Source organism: Lutjanus erythropterus, chromosome 3 (genome assembly GCF_056507025.1).
Source record: "Lutjanus erythropterus isolate fLutEry1 chromosome 3, fLutEry1.hap2, whole genome shotgun sequence".
NCBI lineage: Eukaryota > Metazoa > Chordata > Actinopteri > Lutjaniformes > Lutjanidae > Lutjanus > Lutjanus erythropterus.
In genome coordinates this window covers 29,661,177-29,682,575 of record NC_139319.1, presented here as the reverse complement: position 1 = coordinate 29,682,575, position 21,399 = coordinate 29,661,177, and the positions used below count along the sequence as shown (strand labels likewise).

General features: G+C 38.2%; 3 protein-coding genes across 10 annotated transcripts in view; 1 reads left to right on the top strand and 2 right to left on the bottom strand.

Annotated features, from left to right (window-relative positions):
- Positions 1–678: 678 nt before the first annotated feature.
- ccr7 (chemokine (C-C motif) receptor 7) lies at positions 679–5,086 on the bottom strand. The gene is made up of 3 exons (XM_084715736.1): positions 5,037–5,086; positions 3,112–3,161; positions 679–2,150 (listed from the first exon to the last, which is right to left on the bottom strand). Exons 1-3 carry the CDS (start codon positions 5,050–5,052, stop codon positions 1,086–1,088), a joined length of 1,131 nt encoding a protein of 376 aa, XP_084571862.1. The 5' UTR covers positions 5,053–5,086; the 3' UTR covers positions 679–1,085.
- Positions 5,087–8,153: 3,067 nt separating this feature from the next.
- LOC146330237 (SWI/SNF-related matrix-associated actin-dependent regulator of chromatin subfamily E member 1-like) lies at positions 8,154–17,716 on the bottom strand. 4 transcript variants are annotated; one of them, XM_084715731.1, is made up of 11 exons: positions 17,577–17,716; positions 16,675–16,725; positions 16,267–16,310; positions 15,828–15,932; positions 14,892–14,972; positions 14,424–14,555; positions 14,028–14,199; positions 11,084–11,256; positions 10,877–10,978; positions 10,118–10,379; positions 8,154–9,417 (listed from the first exon to the last, which is right to left on the bottom strand). In XM_084715731.1, the coding sequence occupies exons 2-11, from the start codon at positions 16,679–16,681 to the stop codon at positions 9,212–9,214; spliced, it is 1,284 nt and encodes a 427-aa protein (XP_084571857.1). In that variant the 5' UTR covers positions 16,682–16,725; positions 17,577–17,716; the 3' UTR covers positions 8,154–9,211. The 4 variants fall into 4 exon arrangements, with proteins under 4 accessions (XP_084571857.1, XP_084571858.1, XP_084571859.1 ...); XM_084715732.1 differs by having other exon boundaries at positions 15,834–15,932; XM_084715733.1 differs by lacking the exon at positions 14,424–14,555.
- LOC146330235 (zinc finger protein Aiolos-like) overlaps positions 16,749–21,399 on the top strand; it is a 42,623-nt gene continuing 37,972 nt past the window's right edge. For 4 of the 5 annotated variants that reach the window (XM_084715729.1, XM_084715728.1, XM_084715727.1 and 1 more), the window contains exons 1-2: positions 17,739–17,874; positions 19,347–19,451. The gene's annotated coding sequence lies outside the window, so the exon portion shown is untranslated. Of the gene's footprint in view, positions 17,438–17,738; positions 17,875–19,346; positions 19,452–21,399 lie in introns of those variants that run through there. The other variant, XM_084715726.1, reaches the window with a different exon arrangement.

Sequence of the window (21,399 nt, the reverse complement as noted above, 5' to 3'; positions counted from 1 at the left end):
GCTGGTTGTCAGGTAGGTTGCCTCTATGAACCATGGGATATTTTCATCTTTGACAAACATATTTTGTCAGTAATTGTTATTTTTGATTAAGATGTATAAAAATCACATCCTTCCCGTAATTGGCCAAAATTGAGACTTCTGTTTCCTCGTGTCAATCATTATAATTTACTGTATTCCAGCTTAAGTCTCGCTAATGCCTGTATTGTATTCTACTTCTACTTTAATTTAAGAGACTAACACAAATACAACAAGATTATCATCTAAAATTCTACAGTCATCCCGTTCTTCCATGGTCTGCTCTTCACTATATTGGCTGACAGTCTTAAGATTTATTGTAAAATTCATGTCATTACAATGATTTTAATCTTATTTAATTGCATTACAACATTGCACATATATTCCAATACAGAAAGGAAAAAAAAGAATGAAAACAGTGTAGGACTGTGTTTTGCTCACATTTCTTGAAATATTGTAGCCGATACAAAAAGATGACCAAGTCTCATCAACTGATGAGAATAAACACCAACAAAGAGACTGAAATGACAAAAAGCAAGAACATGCATAATTGAACATACAATACAATTTCCCTCTGACGTTACACTTGGTGTGGGAAGCTGAAAATCTGAAATCTGAAAGGCTATCGGGCCATATTTGAAGGTTAAACAACTAATGTTTACATTCAACCATTGAAGTAGGGAAGTAGGGACATGATAATAATTAACAATAACGATTTGTCAGATTCCCAATGTTAAAACGACTTGGAGCCCGAGACACACCAATGCAATATTTGAGCTTCCAACCCTGAGTGTGATGTCAGAGAAAAATGGCTGCTATGACACATGGTGAATTGTAATTTATATAACTTCTGCTATGTACATGTAAAATTTATTTTTTTGTTTGACCTTTATCCAAATGTTTAGCAGTCGACTGTGTGGTCTGCAGGTGTGAACGTGCTGATGTCCATACTAAAACAGTAAACACCAATCAGTATCCGCAATAAGTCTCTTCCTAGCTGTCTGTTTGTACAGGAAACATGCAAATTTGTGAAGGCAAAAAACCACCCTGCTTTTTGATTCGTAGGAAGTTTAAGGGGAGAACGTGGTGGTGGTTTCGGTGTCGGTGGCCCCTGAGCTCCTCCTCTTGTCGCAGGTATATCTGAAGAACCTCTCCTGGCTCATGCAACCCAACTCCTTCAGGAGCTTCAGGAGGTCATGACGAAACTTCACACCGATAAAGGCGTAGACGAAGGGGTTCAGGCAGCACCTCACGAAGGCCACGCACTGGGTGATATCGATGGCATAGAGGAGATTGTTCTCATAGTTGCAGTTCTCAGTTCCTCCCTGTGCTGTGACAACTGTGTGCCAAAACAGGACCACATTATACGGCACTTGGCTGACCAGGAAGACGGCTACCACAGCCAGAATCACCTTGATGGCCTTATTCCGTTCAAAGTTACGAGCCTGGCAAAGTGTCTGGACGATGCTGCTGTAACAGATGCTCATAACCAGGAATGGAAGGGCAAAAGCCAAAACAATCTGGCTCGCCTGGATGCTGACGCGGAGCTTGTCAGAGCTGCTGGAATAAGGGGTGCAGGTCTTGTTGTTGATTGTGGTGTATTTCATTTCTGGTATGGAGAACATGAGCGCCATCACCCAGATGACAGCCGATGATACCTTGCTGATGAACATTGCTTGGGAGCGGTGGCGGTGAGCAGAGACGGCCTTGGCGATGGCGAAGTAGCGATCGACGCTGATGAAACAGAGAAGGAACATGCTGCTGTAGAAGCTGACCTTGTAAATTGTGTGCATGGCCTTGCACACCACCAGGCCCAGCACCCATTCTGCCATGGAGTTGGCTGCCCAGAATGGGAGCGACAGAGCAAAGAGCAGGTCTGCGAAGGACAGGTTGAGTAGGTATACATCCGTCATGGTCTTGAGACGCTTGAAGTAGAAGAAGGTGAGGATGACCAGAAGGTTTCCCGCCAGCCCCAGGAAGCAGATGCTGGAGTAAAAGGTGGGGATGAACCAGGTGCGGAACTGGCGGTTGGATTCTTTCACACAAAGCAAAGGAAAATCGGAATAATCTATGGTGTCGTAATCTCCGTAGTTAATGGTGGTGGTTTTATTCTCGTCATCCTGAGACAAGCAAGCCTGCAAAGATGGATTAAATGATCAAATAGGAGCAAATAACAAGTAGACCTAATTTCAGCAGTCACATAAAGACAATTGCTAAATCAGCCTACTACCACTTTAAAACATAGAGAGAATTAAAGTATTTCTGTCTAAACAAGATACAGAAAAATTTGTTCATGCCCTCATTTTCAGCAGGCTGGACCATTGTAATGGTGTCTTCACAAATCTGAGTAAAAAAAAATCAATCAGACAGCTGCGGCTCCTCCAGAACGCTGCTGCTAGAGTCCTCACCAACACCAAGAAAGTGGACCATATTACACCAGTGCTTAAGTCACTGCACTGGCCTCCTGTGTGTCAGAGGATAGATTTTAAAATCCTGTTACTTGTATATAAAGCTCTAAATGGTCTTGGGTCCAATTACCCCTCAGATCAGCTGGAACAGGTTTACTCCGTGTTCCCAAGATCAAAACCAGGCAAGGTGAAGCAGCCTTTAGTTTCTGTGCTCCTCACCTGTCGAACAAACTTCCTGCATACCTTAGATCGGCTGAATTTGTCAGCTCACTTAAGTAAGGCCTTAAAACATTACTGTTTACTGCAGCTTTCCAGTAAAGTAGATACATTTAACTTTTTGTTAAAATCATCTGTAGCTGGTTTATATTTGGTTGTTTTTGCTTTTTTTTATGATCTCAAATGCAATTTTAATGTTCTTTTAACATTTTATTTTTATGTATTTCTATGCTCTTGTAAAGCACCTTGAATTGCCTTGTGTCTGAATGGTGCTATATAAATGAACTTGCCTTCCCCCCACCCCCCACCCCTGTCACATTTTGTTTTTAGTACACTTTACACTTTACTTACCACTTCCTTAAGGGAAATGGTGCTTGTGAGAGTTAGTTACCTGCTGTTTGGATACACAATTCTCCGAACATGTTCACATCTTATTTTCTTTCATGTGTAAAGGCTAGAGTGTTTTTCTCACCTTAAAAATCATTAACCATATCAGCACAATTGGCAGGAGCTTTTGGAGATCTGAAAAACAAATTAAATAAATTTTTAAAAGACCAAGCACTGTAATAGTATTACTGACAATGTCCTTAATAAACTTATCACTCTGGATAAACCAAAGAACAAGCAAAACCTTCTTTTTATATCTGTGAAAAAATAAAACATCTGTGCCAAATAAAATTTGACAAATGTGGTTATGTTACTCATAGACTGTTTATTAACAAAAGCATTCATTTGAAATGTTGTAAAATTACATCAAACCATTTAAACCAGACAGGTCACAAATTAAAAATGAGGTAATGAAACTGAAAAGACAAAGAGACAGACAGCAATAATTCACCATCTAGCAGCTGCCGGAACAGTAAAAAAAAAAAAAAAAAAAAAAAATCATTTTTAACCTTTTGTATAGTTATAGTTATACTGGGGTAGATAGTAATTATGTGTAATAATAATAATAATAATAATAATAATAATAATAATAATAATAATAACGGTTATTGTTATTATAATAGTTATTATTATTATTATTATTATTATTATTATTATGTGCAATACTAGAATAATAGAAGTTAAAGGGGCAATACAATTTAGCACTGCTTTCTCAAGTTAAGAGACTCGAAAGATATTGATTAACAATAGAAGGGTCAACACTGAAGCAGCAAAGGCCAAACAATTAGTACTGGCTCTGGTGGAAAAACAAGATGCAGTGTCATGTAGGCTGCCCTAGATGCTAGAAAATTACGTGGGCTCTATGTGCTTCTATGGTTGAATTTAACTTTCAGCCGCTGATGCCCTGTTTATGCGTCTTTTTTTGCCCCTGCCCCTCACCGCTTAGATCTGAGTTTGCCAGCGAGTATTGGCCAAACACTTCACACTACATATTGCAACCAGTGGCATCATTTCATTAGACCTTACCTGCCTGGTACATGCTTATGTTTTTTGAACTTCATAACCCCAGTTTGTAACACAGATTTTCTGTTATAAATGAGTGGTCTCCAAGCCCAAACAAAAAAAAATCTAATGCCATTATTGGAGTTATTTTTTACTTCATAAATCTCCTCCAGAGACACAGAAGACCAATATTTTCACAGATTTATTGGTACTCCTTGACAATACTAATCAGCTCTTAACATCAAAAATTGGTAGGTTCCCCTTAAAATGTTTTCAAATAACTGGTGGTGGCATTATCTTGTTTGCTTTTTCTTAAAAGTAAGGGGCTGTCTGGGGAGGCTGTGGGAATGTGGTTTTTAAATAAGCACATGAGGATAAAAAAGGACCTAGTTCTGTATTTTTGTAAAAGCTCTTAGTAAAGGTCATTGCTCCCATACTATCCAGTCATTCTGTGAACTTTCTACATTTTAATACAGACTCCACCATTAATCAGATATCTTTTCTAAATAAGACAGAAACCTGTTTTCAAACTATCCAAGTAATTGTTTGCTGCAATTATTATATTAAACAAGTACTACTGTTTAGTAGTGACAGTGGTTGAGCTACGTCAAAGGTAGCTGCTGCCACGTTGTGTGCAGTGTGTCAGTCAATCTGATCTTTACTACTAGGGTGAAACAATTACAGCATTGACCCACTTTCAGTCATTTGGAGCACATGGATGTTAAATATAGTTGATTTAACAGACTATACACACACACTCACGCACACACACATTATCTCTTCCTAGTAGACATAACTGTCACTGATATTTGATGCAAGAAGTACTATTACTTATTTTTTTTGACAGATTTTGACAGTAGTATGAATAAATTTTAATCATTACTTGCAGTTATCTTTTTAAGCACAATCAGTCTTATGTTTTTTGACATTCATTCATTCACCATATCTCACACAACAACCCTAACCCTAACCCTAACCATGTTAGTAAAACTGTGATGAGGTACTCACCGCTGACAGATGTCATGTTGACTGAGAGTAGTATGCTGTAGGCGAAGCCACTAAACACAGATGAGTTCAAATGTCTGTGTTTGCTGGTGGTTTCCCTTGTTGAGATGAAAAAAAAAAAAAAAGAACTGTCTTACTGTGAACCAGCCTTCCAGTGTCACGAGAGAAAACCACAGTATAGCCCGTTAAAATATGAACAAAAAATCAACTTCTGTTTTCATTATTGGCATTACAATGTTATATTAAATATGTAGATTAGATCAATTCAAACTGCAGTGGTGTCTATCATTAGTCTATCAGAACTCTGACACTTCAGGTGAATATGGAGCTCACCGTAGTGATTCAAAAGATAAAACTAAAACTACTTCCTGGTTTTCACATCTCTTTATTATTATCTGTCTGTACTGAGATGTAGAGTTACAAATATACTAAGATTAAAAATGTCTACGTTACACATAACATTTTGATAAAATCTATTCTTAAAGACAAAGAAACATAAGCATAAACATAATCCCCAACTATTATGATCAATTTGAGTCATTTTCTGAGAACAGTTATTTGATTTCAACTTCTGAAATGTGAATATTTTCTTGTTTCTTTACTCCTGTGACAGTAAACTGAATATCTCAGTCGCACTCAGTTGACATTTTTTATTGTTTTATAATATTTAGATATTTAAACAAGTAAATTAATCAAGAAAATGATCAACAGATTAATCAGTAATGAAAATAATCATCTGCAGCCCAGATGCACAACTCATGTATAACATTTGTAGTGCATTTTTTGTTATTTGTGGAGTTTGTTGGTCTTGATCAGTTTTCAGGTATTTAACGCGTTTAGCCACAACTCTTACTTCCACGAAAAAGGCTGCATGAAAAGGAGCAGGGGCTGAGGTATAAAGCATCACATTATGCAGACTAGTTATTTCAAAGAAAATCTTTCTGATAATGATTCTTCAAAGCCACACACTACAGACTGCTCATCTGATAATGATCAGTGACCCCATTTGTTATTTTTGTTACCTGCTCTAGTCTGAACAGCACTTTTGTCAGCGTGGCTTATTTTTAAATATGCTTTGACTTGACTGTATACATAGATTTGATTCTTGTGAATGCAATAGTTCAAAGTACTGTTGGTGAATATGCATCAATATCTTTTAAACTCAGATACATTAACCCAGTCCATTAGACATTTTTTATTTTGCTCTTGCCCCCAGCACTTAACATTCAAACTGTTATCTTTTATTTATAAGAAGAAATATTTAGTTGTCATGTAGTAAAATACAGCATTTAGTAAAGTATTAATGTTGGTTAAAATTATAATTTTGTTCATGGAGTCATTCAGTTGGGGTTTTTTTGCATCATTGTATATACAATATGATGTAGTGTTTTGTGGTGCTGGACAGCAGATAAGTCTTTGCAAAACTACTCTCTTGCCCACTAACTTAGAAGATGTAAGAACAGTACAGGTTTCTGCACACCTGTATCTCTGCGGTTGTGGTTTTCTAGCTTTCACTTGAGGCAGCGCTAACCGCAGGGTACAAAGCAATGCATTGCAGGGTACATTTTTCACAATTAAACTAAAGCATGGCCAAATCTGATCATCACACCATCGCATGAGAGGCTCAACCTACAGAAACAGATCATAAAAAGATAAAATCTCTCAAGTCTTTTCCCTAAATAGTAAATCTGCTAAATTTTAGTAACATGCACAACTGAACATTCAGGAAGACTGCTAGGTTCAAAACAGGAAATCAGAACAATTCCCTCTCATCTTACCCACTTCCCTTACCTGTACTGTGCAAAGGACAAATATGCTGTATGCACAATGTATGCAACAATGAATGTCTGAAAGAAGCCTCTGCATACCTTTACACATAGTACTTGTTTACAGTCATTTATGCACCATTTTGAATTATGCACATTTGCACCACAAAGGTGTATATATATGTATATATGTATGTGTGTATATACATATATATATATATATATATATATATATATATATATATATATATATATATATATATATATATATGTATATGTATATGTATATGTATATATATATATATATATATATGTATATGTGTGTGTGTGTGTGTGTGTGTGTGTGTTCTCACAGTGTGGTCAAGTGTGCTTTGGAGTCAATTGCCAAGACTGGTACTTATAAAATGCTCGCAGAGATAAATGCTTCTAGATCAGAGTCTGAAAAAGTCTCCAGAATGACCATAAGCAGACGACTGGGGAAGACTAGCTGCTAAGAAGCCATTATTGAGGCCTGCAAACATCCAGAAACACCTCAGATTTGCCATGGAGCACAAACACTGGACTGTTGATGACTGGAAGAAGATACTCTGGACGGATGAGTTCAGGTTCAACTTTTCGGTCAGCATCGTTGCATTTATGTCCGCAGAAAAGCTGGAGAACGTTTTGAAGCCAGATGCATTGCATCCACAGTGAAACACAGTGGAGAGTCCATTATGATATAGGGATCCATTTGTGGAAACTGTGTGGGCAAATTAGTGAAAATCAACAATATCATTAACAAGAACGTCTACCACAACATCTTAGTGCATCATGGAATCCCTTCTGGACTGAATCTGATTGGTTGTGGGTTCATATACCAACAAGACAACGACCCCAAGCAAAGCTGTGCAGAGACTATTTGACCAAGAAAAAGGAATCTGGAGTCCTGGAACTGATCGACTGGCCAAGTCAAAGTCTGGATTTGAATCCTATTGAACAAAGTTGGGATTTAGTAGGTTCAAAGCTTGATCGCACAAAGGTTTCATCTAAAGCAAGTCTGTGGGAACAGCTAGAAACTGTTTGGAACTCAATAACTGTCGAAAAGGACATTAAAACAATGCCAGCAAGAATGCAAGCTGTTATCAAGACCAAAGGAGGACATAAAAAAGTTTTTTTGTTATTATGTGTGAAAAAGGACTATTTGCTTGTTTCAGTTTATTTGCCAAACAAATAATAACATTTTTAGTTTTAAACAAGTTTGTGAAAGATTTCTAAAATATTTGTTTTCTTGTTTTGTTTTTGACAGGAGGTCTAATAAATTTGTTAAGCACTGAATGTGCGTGTGTGTGAACATATTCATATTAAAAGTGAGAACTTGTTCAGGGTAGAAAAGTTTATTGGTATAAATATGAAAAAGGAAATTCATTTTAAGACTGCATGTTCATGACTGTTCTTCAAGCTGTTTTACAACATGAAAATCCATGTTTAAGCAAACCTCGTTACACTGTGTACACAATTACGGTACATTTAAAAGTTTTCTGCTGAAAATTGCAATATTGATCGTAACACAGATATGTTCTAAGCGTACTGCTTTTGATTTGATTGACAGCTAGCAAACTTGAGAACACTGGTAGTTGAGCATTGTACAGCATTGATGATCATGTGATATACTCATGGATGGACTGGGCTTGGCCCAGAACAACCAATACACAAGTATAATAATAAAAATGCTTATAATAAATAACAAAAATAACTACTACTAATGACTACAAACTCCTGAGACAATACTGTCACTGTAATACTGATACAGAGAGTAAACAAATATTCTCCTGCCAAGGAGATGGTCACCCAGCTCCACTCTTCACAAGTATTCCAATTCATTTAAAAAAATTGCAACATGCAAAAATAACGATAAAAGCAACAATGACACTACAATACAAAGGACAACGTTAAATATAACACTGAGCAATGATATTTGTTTCATATGACAGCTGTTTTCATATAGCATGTCTTCATTTGCGATGATCTGGGTACTGCCAGACATAGTGCTAGAGATATGTATCAATATGTGCTGAAGAGGGCCTGTATGGGTTCTTCCAAATCGCAATGAGGCCTGTGGAGAAAATATAGTGCTTTCACATGGGCTTCTGCAGCACACTTTAGACAGAACCATTGCTTTGTCGGCTTCAAGTGCTTTATATTTTTTGTTTGTTTGTATTCAGCGCGGGTCTGTGAACTCAACTAAAACGTCAAAAATTCAAAAATCATCTTTGCGTTAGGCATGTTGAACACCGAGCCCATCTGAACACTCTTCATATGCTTTGACAAACTGAGATGATACTGTGCAATATACTGTATGTTATCAGACGATGGTATCAGAGACCAACAGATGTAATGACAGCCTTACAGTTCACAGTCAGCCAGCTGTTTGACTCAGTGGGCTGCTCTTGCTTTGCTGGGCCCCTCTGATGGCTCACTAGTTGGGGCATCTTCTGTCTGAGCAGAGGTGGTCTCTGAGCCCGTGTTACTGTCGCTGGTTCCCTCCTCCATGGCTCCTTCTGGGACACTGTCCTTGTCCTCTGACACCCCTTCCTCACTGCCTGGTTGAGCCTCGAGCTCCTCCGAGGCCTTCGGCTTCCCTGTGATAAAGAAACAAAAACATGACAGTATTTTAAAAAACAAGAAGCCCTGCAAGAGAGCCAGACAGCAAATAAAGAGAGATGCAGTGATCCACCTTTTTTCTGTTCTGATCCGATTCCAATACCTAAATTTGGATATCTTTCAAAACCTATATTATATCAATACCAGTGCACAGTTTAGATGAAGGATTGACACAGCGCTTTTTACCACTAAAAAGCTTGTTAGTCTGTGTAATGTAACTTGTATAATGGTATATTTCTCATAATGCATTGCTGAGAGTTTAAGTTTATTTCACGTTCCAAAATGAAAATATTACATTACAAACACTGACAAAAAGTGTTTGTACAGAACATAGTGGTTTATTGTGGCTTATGTCGGTAGTCATCTTTTTTTGTACTGATTTATTGTACCATTAGTAAGGAGGCTAGTACATTTCTTCATCCCAGCAGTATTTGCCAGCTACAACTTAGATGCATTTACATTGTATTGAATACTTTTGTGAAATAGACATGAAAAGGTGCCATTTAACAATCAAGCACAATATTTCTGAATAAAAAGCATGCAAGGCTGTGGAATTCAGTGAAGAATGCAGATTGTTGATGTGAGTCATCTCCACTGAATGACTTCTGCCAATACTGGAGCCTGATCCAGACATTAGATTGGTCCCATCTCTATAAATCAAGTGGCAGTGTGGCTCACCTGGTGTGTCTGTGGTGTTGGACTCTGTGTCCTCGCCATCCTTGTTGCTACTTTCACTGAGAGAATTCTGCTGGGACTTGTTGCCATGCGTTGCACAAATGTGTTTTTCTTCTTCGGCTAAGACACAGGTGGGGGCCTCTCTTGCACCACGCTCTCCTGCATCCTTCTCTCGTTCTGCCATCCGTTTGCGGGCTGCCTCTTCTGCTGCAGCAATCTCTGCAGAAATCTTCTCCATGTCCACTTCCACCTTCATACAGCACAGCTTGAAAGCACAGTAAATGGGGGTTTCAATGTAGAGAGGTGGAAACAATTGCTGCACTCTTAAGCAGTCTGTAGGTATTCATTAGAATCTTTTTTTCACTTTAGTATCACTGAATGAGCACATTGTTCTGTTCTAAACTATAACAACATCTCAGTACATGTTCAGTCTTGAAATTGTTTCTCCTCAGTAAGAGAATGGATGGATTTAAACACTCTGTAAAAGGATAAATGCCGCCACCTGTTGTGAAGAGCAGACAGTGCATTCAGCTGCACAGTGCTGCATCTCATTCCAGGACAACAGTTATGGGGCTACAAATTGTAAACGATGACAACTATATGATTGCCAGAACATGTGGATGGAGTTAGCACCAGCTGGTGGCTGTAAGGCAGGCGTAGACTGGCACATGACCAGGGCTGCACACTGCACAAGTTGAACATGCAAAATGGAGCTTGCGTGCGAGTAAGTGATGACGAAGCTTGATGTTAAAGATGCCGTACCCTTTTGAGTTCATTTGTGAATGATTCTGTGGCTTCGATGAATTTTCTTTTCTTGTCCTGGTGGCGGTCTTCAATCTGAAGCAACTCCGCCTCCAACTTTCTCTGCAACACAAGACACACAGGCACCACAGCTATTAACCCATAAAAAGCAAAGTCTGATAAATGCTGCTATAATGTGAAGAGTAGAAGACCACAACTCAATCATACCTGGTGTACCATTAAGGACTGAACCTGCCGTTTGAGGACCTGCATGCGAGCAGTGGTGACAACTGATCGCACATCTGGGACTACGCTCTCACTGAGGATCTCACTGATCAGGCGATGGTTGCGTTGGAAACGAGATGCAGCTGAATGCTTTATTGAAAACCCGTCGTCGTAATCTGAAGACACGAAAAACATCTGAGTTGTTCAAATTGTCTTAGGAAATATAGTTTTAACAAACCTGTCAAAAAGCACAGACTTACACAGTCACCATCACCCAGTATGACAGGCTTTGGCACAAATAATACAATGCAAAATGATGCAGATGCTGCTGTATCAAGGCACTATAAACATAAGGAGGATATTGCTCAATATTTATACAGAGTTAGAGTTAAGTATAGGCCATTATGTCAAAATACATCCTGAAGCAAAGCAGAGCCGTTATTGTTAGGTGAATGGGACAAGCGGTTAATTATAACCCACTGTATGTGGACAGATGTAGTCTGCAATTTTCATTCGTCAGCAAATGTTCTTCTTTGTCTTAAATGTATACTCGTTTGCCATTTAAATACAGGAATGATTGTGCAGGAAGGTAAAATCCAAATACAGTTAATCTACAGTGCCTTAAGACAATAATCATGCCTCGTTACTTTTTCCATACTAAAGAATTAAGGCCAGATGGATTCAAAATCCACATCAGTTATTTATTTTGGAAAAAAAAGAATTCAGAATAAAATCAGAACTGCAGTACTTTGAGAAGCATCTTTGACAGTGACTATACAGTTTTAAGTCTGCCTGAATTTGAGAACCATCCTTTTGGTGCATTTATATTTGACAATTCTCCTCCACTCTCCTTTACTCATTTGTGTGCAGTGTTCAGATGTGTGCAGTATCTACATTAGGGTTGAAATTTTGGCCATTTTTCTTAACTGATAGTTGAAAATGCAACCAATCAATTAATCATTAATAGCTAATAAGATGCATAATTTTTTTCTCATTTTTTCCCCTTATTTTCATTTTTTTTTCTCATTTTAAGTTTAAGTTACCTTATTCAACAAATGGTTCTGCCATTTCTTTACTATTAAGTAATTATTGATTAAAATATTTTAAATCAGTTAAATTTTTAAGGGCACTTAACTGAATAATGTTTATTCATTAGCATCCATAATCTGCATACAACTATCCTCAAGTCAGTGAAGAGGTTTTCAGTCAAATGCAAGACCAAATCCAGGACATTATATACAAGACATGTCTTTTGTTTTAGACAAACGCAAAAATAACATTTGATCTGTAAATGACGGAATTTAAAAAGTAATTTGCATATACCCTGTAGATGTGGAAACATATAAATAAATGTGACATCTTGTAAAAGATCCACATGAACATGTCAGATGATTAGAAAGTAAATTATTAATTACATTACACAGTAATGAAATAATTACAATTTCATTATGTCTAATTACAATTTGGACTTTTAAGAAGTGATTGAATAAATCTAATCATCTACATAATTTCATCTACTTAAATTTTGACAAAAATCTGTATTGTTTTTACAAGGTAAATATATAGCTACATACAGAAATTACCTGATTCTTTTCTCAATCTGCATTTTTATCAATAGCTTCCCCTTCTAATTTCCATTTGTCAATCTTAAATCCTATCATATACGTGCACTTTTGGATTTGTTGTGGCAAAACATTGATAAACCTCTGCTTGTTGCAATCAGAGCTTACAGTGAGTATCACCTGAACTTGTGGCTGCTCTGCACCCCTGTGTGCAACCCTGAAACTTTCCAGAGAGCAGAAATGAATCGCATTTACCATGTTGAAAGTTTCAAAGGTGCTCACATAGGTTGTCGAACACAACAACAGGAAACAGACAAAGGAGGGAATTCATTCTCAGTGCAGTGTGTGAGAATTAAGCCAAATTCTGTACACTTTAGTCTCACAAATGTGTGCAACCATGTATTTTTAAACTTCTCCATTTATTAAAGGATTCCTCTGTATAAATAAAGTTTTGTCAGGTTATTTTGCATGACAGTAACACGATGGCACCTCTGCGATGCCTTGTCCTGATTACATTACGCCCATGACAAACTTTCAACAAATGTAGTTAACTTAGTTTTGCTGGTTAGTTCTACTGCTGAAAATAATCACCCTACAGACATACACTTTAAAACAGATCATGACAGACCCATCCTTTGCTTTTGACTTTATGTCTCTATTAGGCACTTGATGTCTATGGGCTGTTCTGATGCTTTTCAGACCAAAGAGGGAAAACAGGGATATTACAGCAGCTTAGAGTCGAATTTCTGGAAGACTTTATTTGTTACTAAAGCACAATCTGCAGCCTGAATATGTAGCCACCCGTAGAGTTAAATCTTATTTAATCATTGACGTACGTGCAGTCTATTGAGAACATAACCCACTGGGATACCAACTCTGACATTTTTATGGTCTGGGGTGTTTCTAAATAGCAATTGGTTTTATCTGTAGTTTTCCTGTACGTCATTATCTTCTACTGTAACCAAGCCAGACCCCAGACAAGCATCATTTCCTTGAGGTGGGTGTAACTCAAATGTCTTCTTCTGGCTTGTGTATCTAACGTGTGTGTGTGTGTGCGTGTCTGTCTGCCTGTCTTTAAAACAACAGAGAAAAGAATGTAAATTTTGTAATTATGTCTAACCCAATGCCAAGAATACCTACAAAATGTAAACTGTTGTGGAAAACAAAGACAAATTTTGTCCCATTTTGCAGCTTAAAAGCAGAAATGGCATTTCAAAAGGTAGCATTACCAGAAATGTGGATGGTTGTAGCAGTGTAGGAGGGAAAAAGATAACAGTCTCTGGGTGTGCAGACTGGCAACTCTGTGTGGTCGTGCTAAAGTAATTACAGCTCTGTCATAGTGCTCTAAACCTTGGGAGACAAAGCATTTAGCTGAGTGGCCTTACCATCTGGATCTTCCGCTGGCTGAATGCTCATGTAAGGCTCGCCCTTGTCCAGTCTGGACTGCCTCTGGCGGCTCTCCTCTTCCAGGGCTGCCTCAGCCCGGCTCTTTGCATTGACGTAGGCCAGGTAGGCTGGCGAATTGTGATAGGCCTTCATGCTCTCATTATACTCAATCTACGGCGGAAAAGATGACAGGAATGACGAAGAAACAGAGAAGGCAAGCAGACACAACATGTGGACCCTTGTTTCAATCAACTACAACAAGATAAGGAAAGAGGTTTACTCAGGACTGTTAGGAAGAAAGGAATGATGACTGGAGGGACCCACAACTGTGGGAGACACATCTACTGGTCACCCATCAGAAAAACCCCATAAACACCCCTTGTAAAACAACCAACCTTCTCTGCTTCGTAGTCATTCAAATAATCCTGTTTCTCCTCATCAGTGAGGTCCCTCCACATGCCACCGATTATCTTCCCAATTTCCCATAGCTTCAGATCAGGATTGGAGGCTTTTACTTGATCCCAAACCTGGTGATGAGAACCAGACATGGGTGTGGGGTTGGGTTGGGTTGGAGGGGCTATAAGTGGTTATCTCTTTGCAGAGAGGTCACAAACCAGAGGAGGCCGTGTGCTTTAAGCTCCATCTCCAAGTTGATAAATCCCACTACATGGTGTGGACAGTCTTAGCTAAGTCCTGGCTTAATTTGGCTTCACACCTACCTCGATAAACAACTACTGTGTCTGAAACAAAATGTATGTCTTACTTACTCTGAGCTGACAGAATACATTAAAAGCAAAGCATCCCTGTCTTCCAACAGAGCACATGATGATGCAAAAGGTAGAAATTAAATGCTGTGTACTTACCTTACGACTATATCTCATATATGGCATCAGTGGCTTATCAGGTGGCTTGGGCGGCTTTGGAATATTTATTCCAGAGGAATTCTGGTAAACAAAGAAGAGTAACCTTAAGGCACAGTTGCTGTTGACTGATCAGGACAACTATTTAAACACTCTTACTAAGCTAGGCTACAGTATAGTTCAAAACTACATGCAAGTGCATAGTTATGTAATTTGATATTCAACTATCAAAAAATGGGACTTGCAATCAAATACAATATGCATCAAAGTAATTTTGTGTTACTTCAATTAACATGATTTAATTAATGTCAGTTTGAGGCCATACACAAGTCAGGAACCCCACAGAGTACAATGGAATAGCGCTGACTGTGGGAAAAAAAAATACAAAAATCTCACTTAAGCTGAGATTTGCCCATAATGCCATTATCAGAGTCAGCCAACCACAGCTTGCATGCAGCGACTAAATTACTGCTCAGCAGCCAGAGCCATGCCGAGCTGCGAGCCTGTAATGCCATGGCAACACTGATGGCATGGGTTACTTAACATGGCTGTCAGAAATGCAGACTTTGAAAGGCAGGTGGTATTTGAATACACACAGATGGACTTTTAGCCAGTCTGCACTGTGATGGAGGCAGCAGAGGGAGTTTGGAATGACACATTTTAGATTCACTCTCAGTAATGGAATGAGATAGGGTTTCTCATACCGACTATTCTGCAGCATCTGCTCTTTGAACAGTGGAATGCAAAAATGCATCTAATCTCATTTGCTCTTAACAAAGCAAAGGTCGAACTTGTGAAACGCTCCAGTGATAGTGATGCTTGCAGAGGCTTCTTTGGTGTCTTCTTTTGACTAAGCCACATCTGTTACAGATTTGAATTTTTCTACCTGGGCCTGCTGACAGTTCCCTTGCTTTCTTTACTCTATGTTAATATTCATACCGTTACCCGACTGTTGCTGCTTTGGCTCCCTCCCAGTCTGTAGTTGTTGTAGGCAAGGTGGCTGTATGGGTTGTACCCCACAAACCCGGGAGTGTTGGGCATTTGCTGATGGAAACAAATGAGACAGAAATACGAATGAGAAATGACATAAAAGAAGGAGAGGGGTGCAAATAAATAATAAGCTGGGAAAATGCAAAATAAATAAACTTGCATTCATGCTGGGGCTATAAGAAAATAATCTTTCCAGAAGCAGTGGTGTATAAGCACATCAGTCAGTGTTACTAACAGGAGTTGTGAATACAACAAAAATGGTCTCCTTGAAAAATATATTTCAATATAGCATAACCTCTGCTAGAATAAAGTCTCTAGACAGCAACGTCTGCTTACTTAGCTTGGGGTACCCAGGTAAGGTTTGGTGCTCTATTTTATGTATACTTACAGTTGTAGGGGCAGGGGGAGGGGGAGGGGCATAGGACGGTCTCTCTGTTGTGAAAGAAAAGGTCCAAATCAAACACCAGCATGGGTCCAATCAAACAGCAGACACTGTCCAATCCTCTAAGTTAGCAAACCTTATTTGCCAGTGAGGTTTATTAAAAATGCTTTCTTTATACTTGAAACACCTACATCACTGGAATACCATATTACGTATATATATATATATATATATATATATATATATATATATATATATATTTATCTATTTATTTTTATTTTTTTTTTTGTGTGTGTGTCATGGTATAAACCATTAATAGACTTTGGATATTTCAGTGCTATGGTTATATGACTTAACATAGATTTATGAAAATGGATTTATGTATTTTGATATCATCCTCTCCCAATTCCTTACTTGACATCTGTGCAGTGAGGAGCAGGTATCAGTCTATTCCCGTCATTGGCTCTGCAATAAACACATTTAAAGTAGTATAGCATTTTGTATCGTATTGATAAGATGGATTGTGTTGACAAGGTGGCTCATACATCAAACAAAACAAAGAGATGCCGATGAAAACGTTCAGACAAGCGCTGGCTAGCATCGACGTTACTGCGAAGTTAGCTTTAACTAGCTTTATCTGATTGAACGTTGACAGAGTAGGAAGGTTGTTCAACATAACGTAAGCCCTTTCATTTTAGCGAAATAAATGGAATCAAGGTCAATTTTAGGCAGATTTGCTTGAGGTCACATTAACTGCCAAAGGGGCTGTGGCTACTTGGATAGGCTAAGAGGTGAAATAGCACTGTTAGCTGACGTTTGAACTGACTGGTTTTCACCGTTCATCTAATTGTTAGCTAACGATAGCTGTACACCTTAACGGATTCCACTGAACGAGCTACCAAGCTAACGTTAGCATGCTAACATAGTGTAGCTGCAGTAATTTGTTTCTCTTTAGCTAAGTTAGCTAGCGTTAGTCGACAGCAGACGCCAGCAAGAAATAAAACGTTGGTTAACATGCTTGGCTCAACTGTAATTACACCATCAGGACAGATTCTTATCGATAATAATGCGATGTGGTGAGCTTGGCTTATTAGCTTAATTAGTCAACATTAGATGGTTTGAATAACCACCAGGCTAACGTTAGCTGGTTACGTAGCTTAGCCACATAAGCTAAATGGTAAGAAAAATGAAATTTCTGCGATATTTTTAGCATGCAACCTCAAGTCATACCAAAACATCTAGACATGTACACATTATCATAGATTCTGATGGTGACAAGCAAGTTTGTATACTGACGTGTTACCCAGAAAACTCACCCTAAAACCTTTAGTCCCAGACACTGTGTACGTTGTGGCTTTGACAGGGCAGGCTAGACACCTAGCTCAGAGAAACAGTCCCCACAATAAACGAATGAAATGGGGTCCACTCGTAAGATTCCTGCAGAATCTTCCAGAATTGCACCCCCACCCTCTCCTCATTACAGCTGTTCCTCGGCCCGACGCTGATGCTCATCGCCCTCAGCTGTCACTGCTGCAGCTTTAACTCACCGATATGACAGCAGAAACATCTTTCTTCTCATCAATAACAGTCATTCCATTTAGGGGAATGGAGAAGGTATCATAACAGTGCAGATTTCATAAATTACCTCTAGCGCATGGCTTTTTCTTTAAGCTGCAGATGTGCTTCTTCATAAGACTTGTCAGAAACATCATAAAGCCTGTTTATTCCTCAGTTGTATATAAGCAAAAGGCTTACCTACCATCAGGGCTGGGCGATATGGCTTTGAAATAATATCTAAATATTATTAGGCAATGCCATTTTATACCATGTAGACCTCAGTACACACATTTTCTCTGAAATAACATACTGTAAATTACTGTATGGATGACTAATGGTGCTTTCATGTAAGAGATAATGTACAGTGTGCAGGTTATATTGTTTTGTTTCACAATATGTTTTACACTGACTTACGCACTGTACATTATCCTGCTTTTCACATGGCTGCTTACCAAAAATAATAATAGTAATAATAATAATAATTTGACAAAAAAATATAGATGTTAAAATGATTTTGTTGCTTCTCCAGAGCCTATCATGCAAGCTGTGTCCAAAGCAATGGGCTGCTATACAGATGCTGTGTTCAAATGGATCTTGCAAAATCATAATTTCGACAGGGATGTTCTGAACAGAACATTGTGAACTTGGACAGAACAGAAAACTTACAGTTCACAATATCTTGAACATGACATGGGTGTTCAAATGAGCTTATCATGTACACACAGTAAACGCATTGCCATTTGAACGCACCAAAAACTAACAGACCTTAGAATGCTGTCATTGCCCAGTCAGTCAAATATTTTTAAAAAAAAAAAGTGTAATAAAAAAGATCAACACAATTTTTGATAAATAATCATCTGTAATGTGGGTAAAGGCAAACAGTAGAACAGTTAGAACAATCTGGTTAAGTTCATATCACAATCTAAGATGATAGCTAGGCTCATACCACAATATAGATATATCAACATATTGCCCAGTTCTAACCTACATTGTTACCCTGACTGCTAAATACATTTAAAAAATGTGCAGATGCTCCACAGTTTATACCAATTATTTTCTACAGAATCATAATATCAGGCTATAATATAAAAAAAAAAAAAGTTGAAATTACTTATTATGTCACCATAACGTAAGATTCATTATTATCGCTTCACAGGCTGCTAAGCTTTAGAAAAAATCAAGGTTGCCCTATTCACTGCTGCCTTGTTTTGAGAACTGAAATACTTTGCATTCTTGTTCACATTGTTTGAGAGCCTCCCAGGTCAATAGTTGTAATAGTGTGTTCCCTAAAGATAACAATCCAAAGCCTGTAGGATTTAGCCTACATCTCTGCCCATTCAACCTGAATAGTACTTGCTTTAGATTTGTTAATTGATTGTGTTCATTGTGACCCTGTTTCTTTCTGTTTACACTGCGCACTTGAGAGCTTTGTATATTTCTGCTTGACCTGCATCCTGTATAATATGCATGCAGACACTGCTGTGGTCTCATCTGCAGGTGTGCTGCTTCATCTTCTTTTCATTCACCAGGCAATGGCCAGAAAGCCGTATGGACGGAGCGGGGAGCAGATTCCACACGAGGCTCGGCTGTGACCTTGTTTAGCCTTGGACACCTGTGATGGAGTACATCTGGAGGTAGGGTGAAGGTCACATGCCTCCTGTGAGCTACTGTGCAAGGCTTAACGCAGACACTCATGCAGTGCCTCCCAGGCACAGCTGTGGGATTGTGGATGCCCAGGGGCAGAACAGGGCTTGTGACATTTTGAATCAATCAGAGGAAAACCCGTAAAGCTGTTCTTGTAATGCAGATTCAGACCCAGTTCTTAAGCCTGTAGAGCTCTCCAAAATAGAACCAGGCAGTGGAACTAAGCAGACTTGAAAGTTTACTCTGGTGGTGGATGATGGAGGTATTTTTAGAGGCTGTTGTAGTTGAATTATGATGATGTATCTTTCCCAAGATATTCCAGGGACAGATACCTTTAGTGTTATCATTAACCTGGCTGTGTAACCAGCATTCATGGTGGGCTCAGGGAAACATTTGTACTTGATGTGAAAAACAGACAACATTTAAAATTACCTTGTCCTGCAGACGTGGTTAGATTCATATAAGTCCACCATGACTGTTTCGTTTCCTGCCTTTGGCTTACAAGCAACAATTTGACCTTTTTACCATTTGATGAAAGAAACCAGTGAACTTTCACACACGTCAAACATTGTAGATTTAGATGTGTAGTGCATGCTGGAGCACGGCTCATTATGTGTTCATGCATCAGCAGTCTTTTATTCAAAGATTAGTTTCCTACTTAATTTTGGCACAGTATCTAGAGCTGCTTTGGTTAATTTTGGCTAATTTGGAACTTAAAGATGGACAATGCTGTGCTTCATTTATCAACAGTCATAAATCGTTGCTTCCTCTAACATGATAGTATCGTGTAGATAATCCAGTGCTTCACATGCAAATATACAATATGCTCTATTTGTATTTAGTGTAATTGCACTTTTTGTGTGCGTTTGTTCACTTATGGTTACAGACACTCTCTAAACCTCCTTACACTCATATTTTAAGTGTAATTTCATTTGTCAGAAAGAGACAATAAAACACAATAAATAAAGTTAAAGAGGCTGTTTTTGGCTTCTTTTTCGCCACAATAATCGTGTAGTGAAAATGTCGCGGCAGCCTTAGTTTACATTTTTTCCCAGGCAAAGTTTTACATTTACAGTTTTACAGAGATTTTACATAAGATAAATTTTATTTTTGATCTTATATTTTGTGGTTACAGCAGTTGAAACACTGCAGCTTTTGTCCAAAAATCAACACAATTTCAAAGTTCATGGTAGCTGCTTTAAATGAAATGGTGTGTGATGTGGACAACCCAATATTATGAAGAATAAATGCATTTTTATAGCATAAATAGCCTGTTACCAATGACTAGTTCACCCTTATGTTTTAGTTCATTCTTCATTTATAACTACTTTTTGTATTTAGTCAATGTGATACACACGGCTATGTAGAAAAACTTCTTCCAACTCATCATTGATTACAAAAAATTGTAGATTTGCATAACATGCATCAACACATCACAATGAGCTGCTGTGCCTGGTCAGAGCAAAGATCCACCAGCAAGCTGAAGCTGACAAACCTTGTCCACAACTATTTAAAGTGTGGGAGTATTTTAGACAGAGACGCTACACTATGCTTGTCTGTAAGCTCTGCGAATTGGATATGCCTTATCACAGCAATAGAACTGTGAACAAGTGCTGAAAGTGAAAACACCATCAAGCAGCAGCAGCAAGACAGCACTGTCCTGTTTACTTTTTTTTTTAGCCCCAAACACAATATACTATAATTGTCAATGTGCATAACTTGTTTATGTTAGTAGTAGTCACTTAAAATGTTTGTAATTTTTTTTAATGCTATGTCATCAGCCTCACATTAAAAGTAGTTTCTGCACCGCTGCTGGCAACAGCACACCATGCATCCACTTGGCACTTGGTTATATTAATCGAGTAATTAAAAAATAATCTTAGTCATTAGATTAGTTGTCTAATCAAAAAAAATGTAAAAACAGATTAATTGTATAAA